Source organism: Balaenoptera musculus, chromosome 20 (genome assembly GCF_009873245.2).
Source record: "Balaenoptera musculus isolate JJ_BM4_2016_0621 chromosome 20, mBalMus1.pri.v3, whole genome shotgun sequence".
Lineage (NCBI taxonomy): Eukaryota > Metazoa > Chordata > Mammalia > Artiodactyla > Balaenopteridae > Balaenoptera > Balaenoptera musculus.
The window spans coordinates 52,554,958-52,572,798 of NC_045804.1; the positions used below are offsets into that span (position 1 = coordinate 52,554,958).

The 17,841-nt window shown below is 46.9% G+C and overlaps 1 protein-coding gene across 2 annotated transcripts in view; it reads left to right on the forward strand.

Moving 5' to 3' along the window:
- The window catches only part of USP43 (ubiquitin specific peptidase 43), a 61,865-nt gene extending 48,601 nt beyond the window's left edge, over positions 1 to 13,264 (forward strand). For both annotated transcript variants that reach the window (XM_036835441.1, XM_036835442.1), the window contains exon 15: positions 11,526 to 13,264. In XM_036835441.1, coding sequence (XP_036691336.1) covers positions 11,526 to 12,553 — 1,028 coding nt within the window. In that variant the 3' untranslated portion in view covers positions 12,554 to 13,264. The remainder of the gene's footprint in view (positions 1 to 11,525) is intronic.
- Positions 13,265 to 17,841: the final 4,577 nt, after the last annotated feature.

The following is a 17,841-nucleotide window of genomic DNA, read 5'->3' on the forward strand; positions in this document are numbered from 1 at the left end:
TAACAGGATTTGCTGGTTTGGGGTGTGAGGGAGAGAGGAACCAAGGAGGATTCTTTGCTTGGTGTCTACATAACTAGGTGACCAGTAGCAGTACAGTTCATGAGATGGGAAGGGCTTGGTTGTCTAGGATGCAGGGTCAATTTTAGAGGGAAATCAAATGTTTGACATGGTCATTGTGAGACTCCGGTAAGACATCCAAATCAAAATGATAACTAAGGAGTGGAGAAAAATATTTGAGGGACATCAGCACACAGATGGGCTTTAAAGCCACGGGGCTGGCTGAGCTCTCGTAGGGAAATTATACAGATAGAAACAAGTAAAGACCTAAGACCAACCCTGGAGCTCTCCTGCATCTAGAGGTTGAGCAAAGGCAGAGAGAGAACAGCAAAGAAACAGAGAAGGAGTGGCCTGTGAAATAGGAAGAAAACTGGGCAAACATGGGTCACAGATGCAAAAAAGGGGAATCTTTCAAGGAGGAAGAAGCCAACTGTGTCACATACTGTTGAGAGGCTGAGTAGGATGAAGATGGGTGAGTGACCATCGGGCTGGAAGGTCACCAGTGACTTGCCAAGAGCATCTATCATGGTTTGGAAAGAATGGAAGCTGTCAGGAACAGGTGGAAAAGATACTGGGTTAAAGAATTGACAGTGGATGTGGGTTCCATCAAAGACTGTGATTAAAGAGGCAGTAGCTGCAGAGGAATGTGGGCTGACAGCACTTTGGGGTTTTCTTTGCCAAATAAGAAATAATAGAGCATGTTAGCATTCAGGTGATCCCGATTAGAGGGAAAACGTGATGATCGTGCAGGAGGGAGAGGCGATAACTACGGAAACAAACGTTTTCATAAAAACACGTGTGTGTCTGTCTGTCTGTCTGTATCTTTTTTTTTTTTTAATTTTTAGCTTGAGATTTTAATTTTATTTATTTATTTATTTTATTTATGGCTGTGTTGGGTCTTCGTCTCTGTGCGAGGGCTTTCTCTAGTTGCGGCAAGTGGGGGCCACTCTTCATCGCGGTGCGCGGGCCTCTCACTATCGCGGCCTCTCTTGTTGCAGAGCACAGGCTCCAGATGCGCAGGCTCAGTAGTTGTGGCGCATGGGCTTTGTTGCTCCACAGCATGTGGAATCTTCCCGGACCAGGGCTCGAACCCGTGTCCCCTGCATTGGCAGGCGGATTCTTAACCACTGCGCCACCAGGGAAGTCCCCTGATGATAGAATTTTAAAGCGGCAGGTGGTTTTAGATTGTCATGGACACCAACCCTCTGGTTATTATGCTTTATGTACCAAATTTTGGTGAATTATTCCTCCATGTTCAGCATTTTGGCTCCCAATATCTCACTATTAGACAGAATGCTGATTGCACCACCGCCCCCTGCAAATCACAGTGGTCTGATTTCCTTAGAATCCACTCTGTGTTGGCGTACTATTTCATGCATTATATTCTGACTCACCCTGTCTGGGCGTTTCTTTTCCCTTCACATTTTTATGACTGCACATTTAGGGTAGTGTCTGGTGAACCAAAAAAAGGCATTCCTTCCCCAGCTTGTCCATCCCCCATCAGCATGAGCCACTGACAAGCTCATAAATTCATCCCAGTTCTGTCCAGAAGCGTAGGACCTTGGGCCGTTTCTCAGTTCTCCCAAGAAGAAATGTGTTTCACACCCCTTAAGGAGGCAACTTGAAAAGATGGCCAACTTTTCAACAGGGTACTCAGACAGGCGTCAGGCATAGCTCCAGAAAACTCCCCAGAGAGACAGAGAGGGCTGGGATGGGAGGAGAAGTAATATTGCAGAATAACTGTCCTCCAGACCCTTGCAGGCATGTTACTTATCTCATCTACTCATTCAGAGCTCTGGGAGAGGTGAAATGATAGCCCTTTTACCAAGGAGAAAGCTGAGCCTCGGACGTAACCAGTAACAAGCTCGCCTGGGATGGGAGGAGAAGTAATATTGCAGAATAACTGTCCTCCAGACCCTTGCAGGCATGTTACTTATCTCATCTACTCATTCAGAGCTCTGGGAGAGGTGAAATGATAGCCCTTTTACCAAGGAGAAAGCTGAGCCTCGGACGTAACCAGTCACAAGCTCGCCTGGGAATTAACCGGGCTGCAAATAGACCCGCTCCCTCTGGCTGCCAGAGTCCTGGCTCTGTGGCTCTTAGGTGTAAATTCCAAATTCAAGGCTCTTCCTTTCGGACACTGCCAGAGCCTCCCTTCCAAAGGGAGCATTCCCTCTTGGAGTCTGAATATAATGGTGATAGATTTGAAACCTGTTTGAGATGCTCTGAGATGGTTGAAAATCCAGCTTTATTTTACTGTTAATACTAAGCCCGGGGCAAGATCAAAATCCAGCACACGGGCTTTCAACAATGATTGGTACTAACTCCTCTCCCCACGAGTATGTGGGAGACTTTTTTTTACTGTCAAAATGAGTAGAGGGCATGACTGGCGTTTAGTCCCCAGGGGGCAGGGATGCTAAATGTCTTGCAATGCCCAGGGATGGTGCCATGCGGTACAGACCTGTCCTTCCCAAATGCCAGCAGTCGCCTGTAGAGAAACACTGATAGCTTGGCAACTTCATCCGTCTGGTAGCTCTGGTTATGGGACCTCATAATAACGAAGGCATTTTAAAACGAAAATGAACAGGTCCAAGTTTTGTGGGGTATGCAACTTAAATAATTGGGGATGGGTATTGGGAGAGGCTCTATAAGAAAAAGGACGAAGAAATACCTTACTTTTGCAATTGTTATAAAAACATGACCGTGTGAAAAAATTGCTAAAGTCCTTTGCAGAGGAGGGGCCCTGGGACTGAAGCGTTTCAGTGTCGGTGCTCCTGATGGTAAATTTCCTCTATGGCTTTATTGAGCCTCAAAGGTTTTGTTTTTCTTTTTCAGTGCTTTCCAAATAGTATGTTATTTCAGTTTTGATTTTTCTTTGATCTAAAGGTTATCTGGGTGTCAAGTATTTAAGAGTTTTTGGTCACTCTTTTATTCTTTATGTCTAATTTTATGGATTGTGATCCAAAAATGTGGTTTTCAAAAATGATTCCCTTTTTGTGATCAAGTAACTACATGATGATTATTTTGTCAGTGTTCTGTGTATACACAAAATAATGTACATTGTCTTTTGAGGAATGTGAGCTTTATTAAATTAGGTGAGTTGATTGTTGTATTCAATTTCCCTATGTCTTTTTTTTTTAATTGACGTATAGTTGATTTATAATGTTGTGTTAGTTTCTGGTGTACAGCAAAGTGATTCAGTTTTACATATACATATATATATGTTCTTTTTTATATTCTTTTCCATTATTGAATATAGAATAAGATACTGAATATAGTTCCCTGTGCTATAAAGTAGGACCTTGTTGTTTATTTTATATATAGTAGTTTGTATCTGCTAATCCCACACTCCTAATTTATCCCCACCCCTTTCCCTTTGGTAGCCATAAGTTTGTATTCTATGTCTGTGAGTCTGTTTCTGTTTTGTAAATAAGTTCATTTGTGTCATATTTTAGATTTTACATATAAGTGATATCATATGATAGTTGTCTTTGTCTGACTTACTTCACTTAATATGATAATCTCTAGGTTCATCCATGTTGCTGCAAATGGCATTATTTCATTCTTTTTTATGACTGAGTAGTATTCCATTGTATATATGTACCACGTCTTCTTTATCCATTCCTCTGTTGATGGACATTTAGGTTGTTTCCATGTCTTGACTATTGTAAATAAATAGTGCTGGTGTGAACATAAGGGTGCATGTATCTTTTCAAATTAGCTTTTTCTCAGGGTATATGCCCAGGAGTGGAATTGCTGGATCATATGGTAGTTCTGTTTTTAGTTTTTAAAGGAACCTCCATACTGTTCTCCATAGTGGCTGCACCAATTTACATTCCCGCCAACAGTGAAGGAGGGTTCCCTTTTCTCCACACCCTCTCCAGCGTTTATTAACTTTTTAACGATGGCCATTCTGACCAGCGTGAGGTGATACCTCATTGTAGTTTTGATTTGCATTTCTCTGATTATTAGTGATGTCGAGCATCTTTTCATGTGCCTCTTGGCCACCTGTATTCCCCATGTCTTTTTTTTTTTTTAATCTTTTTTTTTTTTAATATTTATTTATTTATACTTGGCTACGTTGGGTCTTCGTTGCTGCACGCGGGCTTTTCTCTAGTTGTGTCAAGTGGGGGCTACTCTTTGTTGCGGCGGGCCTCTCATTGCGGTGGCCTCTCTCGTTGCAGAGCGTGGGCTCCAGGCGCGTGGGCTTCAGTAGTTGTGGCACGTGGGCCCAGTAGCTGTGGCTCGAGGGCCCCAGAGTGCAGGTTCAGTAGCTGTGGCCCATGGGCTCAGCTGCTCCGCGGCATGTGGGATCCCTCCCGGACCAGGGCTCGAACCCGTGTCCCCTGCACTGGCAGGCAGACTCCTAAGTACTGTGCCACCAGGGAAGTCCCCCCCATGTCTTTAAATTGACTTTATTTAGGGCCGCCTGGTTACGAAGGAGGTATATGGAGACCTTCCTGTATAGCTGTATTTTAAATCAAGTACTCCCAGAACGTTAATAATATTTGCTTTATATTGTTAGCCGTTTTGTTAATAGGTGTCTGTAAGCTGATGACTGTTAGATCTTCTTTATAAATTGGGTCTTTTCGCATTATACTGTTTCTCTTTATCCTGCTTAATGCTTTTAATCATAAATTCTACTTTGTTTGAGATGAATAATTCCACCCCTTCTTTCTTTTTTCTTGCTTGCATTTGCCTGGTATCATTTTGCCCTTCTCTTTTACTTTATAAACCTCTCTTTTTGAGTTAGTTTTAAGTGGTTTCTGAGAAACAGTATGTTGCTGTGTTTTGTTTTGTTTTGTTTTTTAAATGTAAAAAATTCAAAGCCTGTCCTACAAAGGGAAAATTCAGTCCATTCATACTTAAAATCAACTACCAAACTTGATTTCATGTCATTTTATTTTTTTTTGTACATAGAGATATTTTTTATTGAAGTATAGTTGATTTACGGTATCATGTTAGTTTCAGGTATACACAGCACAGTGATTCAGTTATATATATATTCTTCTTTTTTAAAATAAATTTATTTATTTATTTCGTTGCGTTGGGTCTTTGTTGCTGCAGGTGGGTTTTCTCTAGTTGCAGTGAGCGGGGGCTACTCTTCGTTCCGGTGCGCGGGCTTCTCATTGTGGTGGCTTCTCTTGTTGCGGAGCACGAGCTCTAGGCACGGGGCTTCAGTAGTTGTGGCACGTGGGCTCAGTAGTTGTGGCTCGTGGGCTCTAGAGCCCAGGCTCAGTAGTTGTGATGCACGGGCTTAGTCGCTCCGCGGCATATGGGATCTTCCTGGACCAGGGCTCGAACCTGTGTCCCCTGCATTGGCAGGGGGATTCTTAACCGCTGCGCCGCCAGGGAAGTCCTATATATATATATTCTTCTTTAGATTCTTTTCCCTTATAGGTTATTACAAAATATTGATATAGTTCCCTGTGCTATACAGTAGGGCCTTGTTGGTTATCTGTTTTATATATAGTGGTGTGTATACATTCATTTCATTAAAAAAGAAATTTCTATCACTGATTCTTTTTTCTTATTTTTACTGATTTCATCATGTTGCTGCGTGTTCCCTTTTTCCCCCTTGTTCACTGGGAAGTGCTGTTCTTTTCCATCTTGTTAATTCTTACCTTATGCTTCCCTCTATTTAAAATCAAAGGCATTTTCCTATTATTATATGGATACGAGAAGCCTGCTATTTCCTGCAAGTCATTCTGTTTCATCACTGCCTTCTCTCTTTCCCCTGATGAGACCTTTTAATGCTTCCGTGTCATTCCCCCCAAATGAGAGCTTTGAGATGCTTTCCCAGGTTCCCCCTGGTCTGTTTCAACAGCACCCCCTCGTCAGTCCCCAGTTCTTAGATTTTGCTGAGATGGTTTCCTACTCTGTTCCAGACTGTAATCAGAATTACTCTTGCTGTCCCTTTCCTGTCCCAAACACACCAGCTTAACTTCATGTGACACATCCTAAGATCATCTGTCTCCTGTGAGGGTGGATGGTACACGATTGCACTGGACACTGCTGTCTGTTTTCTTTTCTTCACCTTCTATCTTCAGGTCTCGGTGCTGATTTCTAGTGTTTGGTCAGAATTCTTTTCAGGTATGCATAACATGCTCTTCCTCTGCAGAGCCTGAAATATTTTCTTTTCCCGGGGAGTGAATGGCAGCTTGACTGGTGAAGGGCTCTTGGGTTGCAATCCTTTTCTCTCAGGCATCTGTGGATGTTTTCCCACGGTCTACGAGGCCCCAGGGTTGCAGGTGAGAAGTTCTTCTTTTTCACATGAGAGTCACTTGTTCTTTCTGGCTGGAAGCTTTTAAAATTCTGTCTTTGACCTTGGAGTTTAGAAATTCTACCAGAATATGCCTGGGTCTGTGTTTTTTCATCAACCCTGCCTGGGACTTGTGGAGGCCTCTCCTTCTACAGATGCAGACTTTTCTTTAGGGAAATGCTGTTTTTGTTTGATTATTGTCTTGCCTACTTTTCAGATTCCTATTATTTGCCTCTTGGGTCTCCTAGATCTGTTCTCCAAGTCTCCTAGCTTTTCCCTGTGATTTCTATCGCTTTGTCATTTTGCTCTATGGCATGAAACATTGCTTTCACAATTATAAAATTTGTGAAATTTACCAAATGTCATAAATTTCAAGATCATTTCAGGCCACTAATTTGAGTCTTAACAGTGACCCTGCATGCCTTCAGTTCATTTACTGAATTTTAAAACCTGAAAGTCACATTCTTCAGTCTCCTGTTGTTCTACACTCGAATCTCCTTGACCGTTTTATTTTGTTAGTTTTTCTTTAATGGCTCAAAAGGGCCTGTTCTGATGGTTCTGTTTATTCTTATTCTCTGACTGCCAGACCCCCTTAGGTGTGTTTTTATTTTTCTGTTTCTGCCTATCGGGGCTTCCTTCCATCCTCTCCTGAGTGGCCGTGGTTCTTGGAATGATGGACGGGGCAGTGGCCTTGGCTCCTGAGGCAACCTTTCCCCTCGCCAGCCTTGTCCTGCCAGCTCAGTCACAGAAGTGGACAAGCCTCAGCTGATCTGTGCAGCTTCTCCTTACTTTCTGGGGGACCCGAGAAAAGTTTAGGGGTCAGGCTTGCCCCAGGTTGCATTGTGCAACCAGAGACAGAGGTGTCTCCAAATACAGGTTGGGGCTTAGAAGATGAAGGCCCCTAGTTAGGGCCCTTTTCTCCCGTGGTTACAGCCCTGGACCTGACCCGCCGAGCTTGCCTGTGCCTCAGGGCCTTTGCACTTGCTGCTCCCTCTGCCTGGAACCTGTTATCCCCAGATCTCCACGCGGCTTCCTCCCTTCTCTCAGGTCTCTCCTCACTGAGGACCCTCTATTTCCCCCTTACCCTGCCGCCTTCTTCATCCTAGCTCTTATCTCTACATCCCATGGGATGTAGTTTTGCTTTTTTGTCAAGCCCAATAAGGAATAGGCACATTGTACTTTATCCACAGCTGTATCCCCAGCACTGCAAACAGTCCTCGGCACCCAGTAGGCTCTCATTAAATATTTATTGAGTGCATAAGTCGGAGACACCCTTGACGGGATGAGGAAAAGTCTTGTCCTGTTGCAGATGGGCTGAGGATGGCGAGAAGAGCCCCCACCCCCTCTCACAGCACACGTAGTGAGGCTGGGTCGGTGCCCGATTTCATTAGCCCAGGAGAAAAAGGCACAGGGGAGCAGATGTGGCATTTCTCAGTGAAGCGTCCACCGGCTCCAGGGCCCCTGTGTGGTGGGGTCTGTGCCCCCAGGCTGCCCCGGAGCCATCTGTGTGAGCAGGGCTCTGGGGGACCTGGGAAGCTCCTATGTATGCCCTGGGGCTTATACAACCTCAGGAAGCACTTAACCATTCATGTCCTCAATGTGGCTTCAGATTCTAGGCCCTTCCTGGTTCTCAAGCCAGACTGGGGGTGAGCAAGGCCACGGATTCCATGGTGGGAAAGGAAGCATAGCTCAGGGGTCTCTGAACACCACCTCTGCCTCTAGCTCCCAGCATCCCTGGAGGTCTGGCTCCCCAGGGGAAGGGCAGCGGGGCTTACCATCCCCCACCCTCCCCCTGCCCCTCCCCCAGAAGCAAGAAACCCGGTGAACAGTAAGTGCTGCATCTGCTTGGGTGCTTTCCCATTCATTTCTCTTCTTAGCCAGAGCTCTCGCTCCCTCTCAGATCCAACAAACAGAATGAAATAAAATCATGATGACCAAGGTGCTTTCTCACTGCATCTTGAGAAAGAGGAGCCGGGCGCTGCTGGGCACCTGTGTTTCCCGTGACATGAGCTGCTGCCCGGTGCTGGGTGCCCGGGCCCCTCCACCCCGGGAAGAAGGATGGAGAGTGGGTTAAGGCCGTGGCCAAGTCATCTGCCACCTGCCAGGGCTGCACGCTGGTCCTCCCGTTTTTTTTTTGTTTTTTTTGTTTTTTTTTTAAATGACTATATGGGTGCTTTCCCTAGATATCCTTTTTTTTTTTTTTTTTAACTTTGGGTTTATTTATTTATTTATTTATTTATTTTTGGCTGTGTTGGGTCTTCGTTTCTGTGCGAGGGCTTTCTCCAGTTGCGGCAAGCGGGGGCCACTCTTCATCGCGGTGCGCGGGCCTCTCACCGTCGCGGCCTCTCTCGTTGCGGGGCACAGGCTCCAGACGCGCAGGCTCAGTAGTTGTGGCTCACGGGCCTAGTTGCTCCGCGGCATGTGGGATCTTCCCAGACCAGGGCTCGAACCCGTGTCCCCTGCATTGGCAGGCAGATTCTCAACCACTGCGCCACCAGGGAAACCCCTGTCCTCCCGTTTTGAGAGGCTGAAAGTCACTGCTTTGTGACTCCTGATACAAAGCTCCTCTTTCTGCCCTTCCCAGGGCTGTGGACCAGGAACAAAACCTTCCCACATGTCTCAGCCCCCAGAACAGTTTTGTTTTGTTTTGTTTTCCTTCCGAGGTGTGGGCATTGAATGATGGAGCAACAACGTCAAGCGGGACTGGGATTACAAAGTATTTGGGGTGAGACTGTGTCTACTGATGGCTAATCTGAAGAAGTACTTTAAAGAAAAAGAAAAATAGCAAAGATTATCTGTGAAAAACCTGAAAGGCAAGATCCGCGGCACCTCAGAGATGCTGTCAGACGCCTCGTGGAGTTGACGGGCTTTCTGCGCCCTCGCCTTCTTGGCACCTCTACTGGCTGACGTCTGTGCGCTTTCCCTGCCGGCGCCTTGGGGACCCCTCGTACCTGCTCCTTTGACCTCCTGAGCCCCCCGCCTGTGCCTCCGAGGACCCCGGTCCCTCTCCATACAGCTCAGAGGTCGGCTTTGGTGGTTGTGGTTCTGGCTCATTTTGGAAGCTGACTTGTGCTCCATGATGAGAGTGGAGAGGCTGGTGCCCTTGACCCAGGCTGACTGTCCTTGTGCCACGTGGACTTCAGCTGAAGATTTCTTTCTCTGTGGTGGCAGGCATCTCATAAATCAAGTGTCTTAATGGTACAGTGGCCAGTGACTTTTTAACTTTTTCTTTTCTTTTTAATTGTGTTAAAATACACATAACAGAGAATTCCCTGGTGGTCCAGTGGTTAGGACTCTGCTCTTTCATTGCCGAGGTTCCCGGGTTCAATGCCTGGTCGGGGAACTAAGATCCCACAAGGCAGGGGAAAAAAAAAAAAAAAACGAAAAACACATCACAGACTTTGTTTGCCATCTTAACCATCTTTAAGTGTACAGTTCAGTGGTCTGAAGTACATTCAGGTTGTCGTGTGGCCTATGACCACCACCATCCCTGTAACTCTCTTCATCTGTAAATCTGAAACTCTATACCTGTTAAACACCAACTCCCTATTCCCTCCTTCCCCAACCACCTTTATGCTTTCTGTCTCTCTGATTTTAGCTGCTCAGAACACTTCATAGCGTGGAATCATATAGTATGTGCCTTTTTGGTGACTGGCTATTCGGGGTCCCTTGAGATTCCATATGAACTTTAGGATGGGTTTTTCTATTTCTGTTCAAAACCTTACGGCGATTTTCATAGGGATTGCATCGAATCCATAGATCGCTTTGGGTAACATTGGCATTTTAACAATATTAAATCTTCCAATCCACGAACACAGGATGTGTGCTTCCATTTATTTACGTCGTCTTTCATTTCTTTTGGCAATGTTTTCTAGTTTTCAGTGTACAAGTCACCTCCTTGGTTAAGTTAATGCCTAAGTATTTTATTCTTTTTGATGCTATTGTAAATAGAATTTTTTGGGGTAACTGATTGACTGTGTCTTAAAAAAAAAATACACAACCTGGGTATATGTCTGTTCCCTTTAGAAATGTTGAGATTTAGGAAAGAATTGAGAAGAAAATCAGAAATACACAGCACCCCCATGGTTCCCTCTACACCTTCTCATTTTATTTATTTAAGTGTGGAGTATTTATTTCTCCATACTTCTTTGTATGTTTTCACATGCACGCATCATGCACATACACACACATCTACACATATACGTGTGTATATATTTTTGCAAGTTGGATTACTCTGTGTTTTTCTAGACTCTGTTTCGCCCTTAGCAATATATATCAAAAACATCTTTCTGGGCTTCCCTGGTGGCGCAGTGGTTGGGGGTCTGCCTGCTAATGCGGGGGGCGCGGGTTCGGGCCCTGGTCTGGGAGGATCCCACGTGCCACGGAGCGGCTGGGCCCGTGAGCCGCAACTGCTGAGCCTGCGCGTCTGGAGCCTGTGCCCCGCAACGGGAGGGGCCGCGATAGTGAAAGGCCCGCGCACCGCGATGAAGAGCGGTCCCCGCACCGCGATGAAGAGTGGCCCCCACTTGCCGTAACTAGAGAAAGCCCTCGCACGAACCGAAGACCCAACACAGCCAAAAATAAATAAATAAATAAAGTAGCTATAAAAAAAAAAAATTAAAAAAAAAAAAAAAAAACATCTTTCTAACTATATACAGATGTTGCAAAACACACAACGGAGGTATAGCTGGCAGTTCTGACGGAATGAAACACACAAGACTTTTCTTTTTCTCGTCTTTTCTTTTTCTCATTTTTAGCCCAAGGTAGAATATCTGAGACTTGTGCGTTGGAAAAAGTACAAGCACCTAATCTGACCTGAAAAAGCAGGGACTTTTGCTGAGCATTCTGTTTCATGGCCATGTATAAAGATGAATGAAAATGATGTTGAATCTTAGGCTTGCTGCCTCAGAGACTGAGTTTTCTCGGGAGTCTGCACTGCCTGGCATGCAGCTACCTTCGTTGGCACAGGCTTGCCCTGTGGCTTCAGATATATAAATGGATTCCGTGGAACTGTGGGTGGAAACAGTGGTGCTCCCGAGGGCAGGAACCATAACGTCTTGTTCGCTGCTGTGTCTCCAGCACCCAGGACGGTGCCTGCTCCATCAGACGTGCATGGTCAGTGCTTGTTAGACGGACTGGCCTTGCAGCTACTCTTACTGCAGCCGGAGGGATACTCGGGCACTGATGCTCTTGGTGTCTCTTTCAGGAGGCTGGGAGTCCAGGCCTTTGGCACGGGGTGTCCGAGGCCGCAGCATCAGCATGAAGGTGCCCACCCCTTCCCGAGCCAAGCAGGGGACCTTCAAGACCATGCCCCTCCGGTGGTCTTTTGGCCCCAGGGAGAGACCCCTGGGCGCATCCATCGAGCTGGTAGAGTACTTGGAGTCCAGACGGAGACCTCGGTCCACGAGCCAGTCCATCGTGCCGCTGCTGACGGGCACTGCTGGTGGGGATGAGAAGGCAAACGCCACCCTCTCTGCTAAGGGTGAAGATAGCGGGCGAGCCGGCGACAGAGTGCTGGCCGAAGCGCCCTGCCCCTCGGGCCACTCCGGCAACTCAGATGGCCCGAACGCAGCAAGGGAGCTCAAGGAAAACGCAAGTCAGGATATCACGCTGCCCAAACAGTCTGACCTGCCCGTCACCGTGATGTCCTCAGTGGAGGGCGGGAAGCGAGCCCGGCCGGAGGGCCAGAGGACCACAAGCTGTAAGGGAAGTGGCCTGGCGGGGAGCCGTGGCCAAACACCCTCTCCCAAGGAGGCTCCCGGCGCTGCGACGTTGTCTAGAAACAGCGCAGACAGTTGCCCAAATACCTCTGGCAAGATGAGAGCTGATGTGGAGAGAAGGGACCCCGAGGCAGACAGATGCCCACAGGGAACCCTCACCTTTCTGAGGTCTGTGTTTTGGAAGAGGGAGAGCAGGAAGAGTGACAGGGCAGAGGCGGCGAGTGGCAGGCAGAGCCCAGCTGTGGCTGAGCAGGCCCGAGGCTCGTCTCCGTCGCTCAGGACCCGAGAGAGCCTGGCCAGGGGCCCCGCCAGCCCCCTGGAGAGGGACGTCCGGTCAGCGCCCAGCTCTCTGCGCCTCCCTCGCAAGGCCGGCAGGCCCCCGAGGGCCACTGCCCTTGGCACATCACAGAGGAGTGTCCCCGGGGAGCAGACGTCTTTCGGCACCTTGCCAAAGGTGAAGTACCACACGCTCTCCTTAGGTCGGAAGAAAACGTTGCCCGAGTCCAGCTTCTGATGGTGTGTGTTCCAGTGACGTGTGGAGCTGGCACCCTCGTGGCTCTGCACTGAGCACCTGTAGGCAGCCTGTGTTGAGAGTGGGATTTGGGGAAGACAGTTGTCTTGTGACCCCTGAAAATAAACATTTTTTGGTCTCCGCATCTAGATTTCCCAACACCTAATTCCAAAAATACCTTGTTGGCTGCTTTTATGCCACCAGACCACAAGAGGGCGCTGGTGGGTCAGCAGAACCATTTCGAGGCAAGAACTGCTGTTTTGTTTAAATTTCAGGGCCTGAGTACTTTTACTAAGGAGTGATTGGATGTGGGCAAAACATAGAGCATAACTCTGTGATGAAGCCTCGTTAATAAGAATCTTCAGTATCAAATCAAATATTGTCATTGGTTTCTCCTATTTAAACTTTTTTTTTTTTTTTGGGAAATAGTGGACTTAACAGGAAAAATCTTCTTTTCCTCTTGATGCTTCTCTGGGATAAAGCATTAAGGATGCCAAAAAAAAAAAAGTGATAGTGACACTACAGCAGGATTCTAGGATAATGAGGTGGGAGAGAAATGATTGAGATTTTAGGAGAGTATTTAATATATAACAAAATAATTGTATTAAAGTTTTTCAAGGTATTTAAAAAAGATAACTATTTTGATACTGGGAAAAAAAGGAAGTTCTTTTTTAAAAAAAATTAACTGTGAGATCTATGTACAATTTTAATAAAAGCTCATCTGTGAAACATGCAAATGACTCTGAATTATTCAAGTTAGACAAATGATCTTGTTTTGTTTCTGCTGCATAAACTTAGCTCATTGCTTTTTTTTTTTTTTTTACCATTTAACCACTTTTTAACATTGAAGTATAGTTGATTTACAATGTCATGTTAGCTTCAGGTGTACAGCACAGTGATTCAGTTATACAGATAGATAGATGATAGATAGATGGATAGATAGATAGGTATATTCTTTTTCAGATTCTTTCCCCTTATAGGTTACTACAAAATACGGAGTATAGTTCCCTGTATATACAGTAGGTCCTTGTTTGTTATCTAAACTCGTTGCTGTTGATATCAGAAAGCCATTGATTGAGTTGTCTCTGAAAATTTTAAGTACTTTTAATTAAAATGATTTGCTGTTCTCTAAGGAAATAGAAGTCTCCCCAGGTCTCTCTCTGGAGGGCATGTACTTTCAAGGACTAGAGAGTCTGAGCCGGTCTCAACGGACCATCACTTTGTTACCGACTAGGGTCCTTGAACTCCTTAATCAATAGAAATTGATGAGAGGCCAGAGGAGGAATTCAGGAGAGTCTTTACTGGGACTCGTGCTGCAGCAGAAGGGAGCGAAAACAAGCAACATGTGCCCTTGCTCACTCCCTGAGGTGGGGCGAGCTGGTCCCTTAAATGGGGTGAGGGGGGGTTGGGCCGGAGCGGTGGCTCAGGTGGTGTGCCCACCCCCTTGGTGGTGGCGTGTGCAGGGGTCATGCGCAGGACCCTGCTTTTCCTCCCCGCCCCTCAGAAGTGGCAGTTGGGTTTTGGCCTTTTTGTATCCTCTTGTTCATAATTTGCGTAAACTGCGCATGCGTGCAGGTATTTTTAGCCCCTTATAGTTTCTTTGTATTCTGTTGCTGGAGGAGACGTTTGTCCAGGTGCAAGCACTGCAGTAGAGGGTCCCGGGTCCCAGCCTGTCTCAAGTTGACTGTCCTCTGTTTCCTAGAGCTTTGCACACTTTTCAGTAGCTCTTCTAACAAATATCCCCTCACTTCTCACAGGGAAGCTGCTAAGGCTGATCCCAGTCCTGGGGCTCGACAGGTGCGGTTACTGGTGAGTCTGTAGTTCAACAGCCCATTTTCTAGAAATACTTCCTTTCTGATAGGAACCATTTGTTTAAGACACCCGACTCCAAAAATTAAGTTTTTCCTCATATACACGGCATGACTCATTGGTGTGTCTCTGCTACTGTTCTTTTCTTAAGAAGGAAGAATGAGGTTCTTTTTTATTCCCCATGAGAAAGGCTACGTAATTTTGAGCAACAGTTCCAAGATAGAAGGAACCGAGATGACAGAAGGAGAAAGCACGGGGACCTGCCACCTGACCCCAGAGGGCAATGTGTGTATCGGTAGACCCACGTGCTTGCATTTCAAAAGAAGTCCGTGTTTTCTTCAAGTCTTTTTTTTTTTTAATTATTTGCTTTATTTTTTTTTTTTAATTTTATTTATTTATTTATTTTTGTCTGTGTTGGGTCTTCGTTTCTGTGCGAGGGCTTTCTCTAGTTGCGGCAAGCGGGGGCCACTCTTCGTCGCGGTGCACGGGCCTCTCACTATCGCGGCCTCTCTCGTTGCGGAGCACAGGCTCCAGACGCGCAGGCTCAGCAATTGTGGCTCACGGGCCCAGCTGCTCCGCGGCACGTGGGATCTTCCCAGACCAGGGCTCGAACCCGTGTCCCCTGCATTGGCAGGCAGATTCTCAACCACTGCGCCACCAGGGAAGCCCAAGTCTTAACTGATGCTGGGGAAGACGTAGCTGTCCTGCCCTCTTGGGTGATGGGAGTCTAGGGGTCCTCCTGCTGTATCTGGTTCTTTTTCCTCTGTTGACACTCATCTGTCATCTTTCACTCGCATGCTCTTCCTAAGTCCAGCCTCACTTTCTTTGTCCCCTAAGGGATTGGGTTGTGACTCAGATGTGCATCCCCAGGCTTCTCCCTTTCGAATACCCTTGGATATCATGAGCAGGTCCCAACTGTTAGCAGCTTTCTCTGTAATACACCACAGATTGGAGCATTTGCCCTAGGCTATGAATTTGGAATAGAAAGAGGCAATTACACATAGACGCTGGTAGTTATATCTGCCATCCCACATCTTCAACAAGGATGCCTGAAGTTCCTTGGTAACGCTTTCCCTGAGGTTGCTTCCCCGTCTAGAGGGACCTGGTAGGGAAGGCTGGGAGAACACAGCATGGGAAAAGATTGGATTAGATTTCTGCCCAGATTGGAGGCATGGTTCCAACCTTGACCGTGCATCTGAGTGTACGCCGTGGCCATCTGGTCAAGGGATGTTTCAGGAGGAAGCATGGCAGAAATACTTCGATGCTTTTCTCAAACTACAGAGCTGCTCTTGGACATTTGTAAATTGGAGTTTGAGGCAGGTTGAAAGCCATTGAGTCAGATACAAGCATGGCCAGCGATTGAGTTAGCTCAGCGTGGCAGAAATGGTCTCCCATCCTCCTCTGGAAGCCCAGGTACCCTGCCTGGACCTTTCCCTGCTCCTGAGGTCTGGACCCTGGTCTGGTGGTGATAACTCCCTCCTGACTCCCAGTGTGTCCTCCAGGTCTGGGACTGCTTTGCTTCATCCCCCACTCCACTCTCTTCCACTAGCAGAAGGAAGGGTTTGCAAGTCCAGAGTCTTGGGCTGGGAAGTCATACTGGGGGTGTCAGAAGCTCCAAGGGCCAGAGGAGAAAGAACATCTAGAGGAGAGGAGATCGTAATCTATACAAGTTACAGAATTACAGTTCTGGGAACAAACAGAGGTATATGCTAGCTCCATCCTGCTTTCCAGATGCTGTCAGCAGGACACCACCTGTCGTGAACAGACACAGGGATGGTGAGTTAACCGAGCTCCTGCTGACTTGATTACATCTTTTACTGCAAACGATAACATGTAATAGTTGCAGCTAACGAACATTTCAATAGCACCTGCTGTGTGTGCAAAACACTTCTAAGGTGCTTCAGATTTGTCCTCCAAAGTGTGAGAGGTTGGGTCATTGCCCACCAACTCCTGTCCCCTGCTGGGTGAACAATGCCCCCCCCCCAGGGACATTAACTCTTGTGCAATTCAGGACTGCACCTGCAAGGGTTGAAGGGACCCTCAGGCTTTAGAGAAAGCCCCCCAGGGCAGAGAAGTGGAGAGGTGAGCTGGAATGCTGTCGGCAGGTGTGGGAGCCTTCCGTCATAGCTACTGCTGACACTGGGGACGGGGGGAGGGGGTGGGGGGATGGGTCACAGGGCACCAAAAGCATCTGCTGAATCCTCCAGATTCCTCTACTGTTTATATACTTGGACATTTCCCTTTTGGGCAACAGAGCACCAACTAATCCAGACCAAACCCCCACTGTACCTCAGCCTTTGTAATGGAAACTCCTTGACTGACTTTGCAACCCAGAGTTCCCCCAATACCACCGTTGACCAGGGTGCACCAGGAAGGTGGGGGTGATCTGACCCTACATTTGGAAACCTCACCCAGTTCTAAGATGAAAGGGACTGATAGGTTATTGGTCATCTTCAGCTGCAAGGGCTCCAGCCATCTCCACCCACGTCCCAGCTCTGCCATTGCCCAGCTCTGTGATTTGGGCTTAATTACCTACCCAGCTTTCTGAGCCTGTTTTCTTCACCAGTAGAAATGGAACCATTAATATTGGTCTTGGAGGCTTGCTGGGAGCATTGCATAAGGTGACGTGTTAAAGTTCCTCGTAAGGTAGCAGGTAGGTGGTAAATGCTCAGAAGTTCCCTTGTCTTCTCCAGAGATAAGCGTTTACAAAGAAAGGCTTGTTTTGCCCGTAAGTGTGTTCTCCCTTTCTTGTAAGAGCATCTTAATTTTCTCTTGGGAAATCACTCCCTCCCCACTCTGTCCATCAGACAGAGCTGCCCCATCTCTCCAGCCCTGGAATGGGCACGTGGCCCAGGCTTGAGCAATCAGACACACTTGGTGGTTTCAAGATGGCTACATGACCAGGTGGGTGTTGGAACTAGCGAGAAAGAGGAATCTTTTGCTATCTGGCTTCTAAGTCTATAGGATGTGAGCTTGGAGGTATTGGTGTTCATCTTGTCGTGAAGATGGGGAGAACCTGTTGAGAATGAAGCCCACCCCGTAGAATATGTTGTTGAGAGATGGCAAAACAAAACAAAGAACAAACAAAACAAACAAAAACCCTGAATCCTGGTGGCATCCTTTGGATGCCTAGATCTAACTATACCTGAAATAGGACTTTCTACTTACTTGGGTGAATCAGTGTTTTGGTTCACTCTGTGGTCTGGGGCGGTCACTGGCCTCTGAGGTCCAGTCCTTCTGTGTCCCAAGGGGCTAACCAACCGCCTTCAGGCTGCCCTCGTTCTGCCAAGAGTGTCCCACAGAGCATGACCACCCTCATTTTTCTCATCGGTGAAATAGATTTGTTGGCTGTTCCAGTGACTCAGAGTTGATGTGAAGACCATATGGGATCTTGGAGGGGAATGCTCGTTGGAGATGATGAATTGCATGCAATTTTGTGGGCTTGTTACTGCTCTGCTGTGCTGGATTTCTGTTCAGAGGAG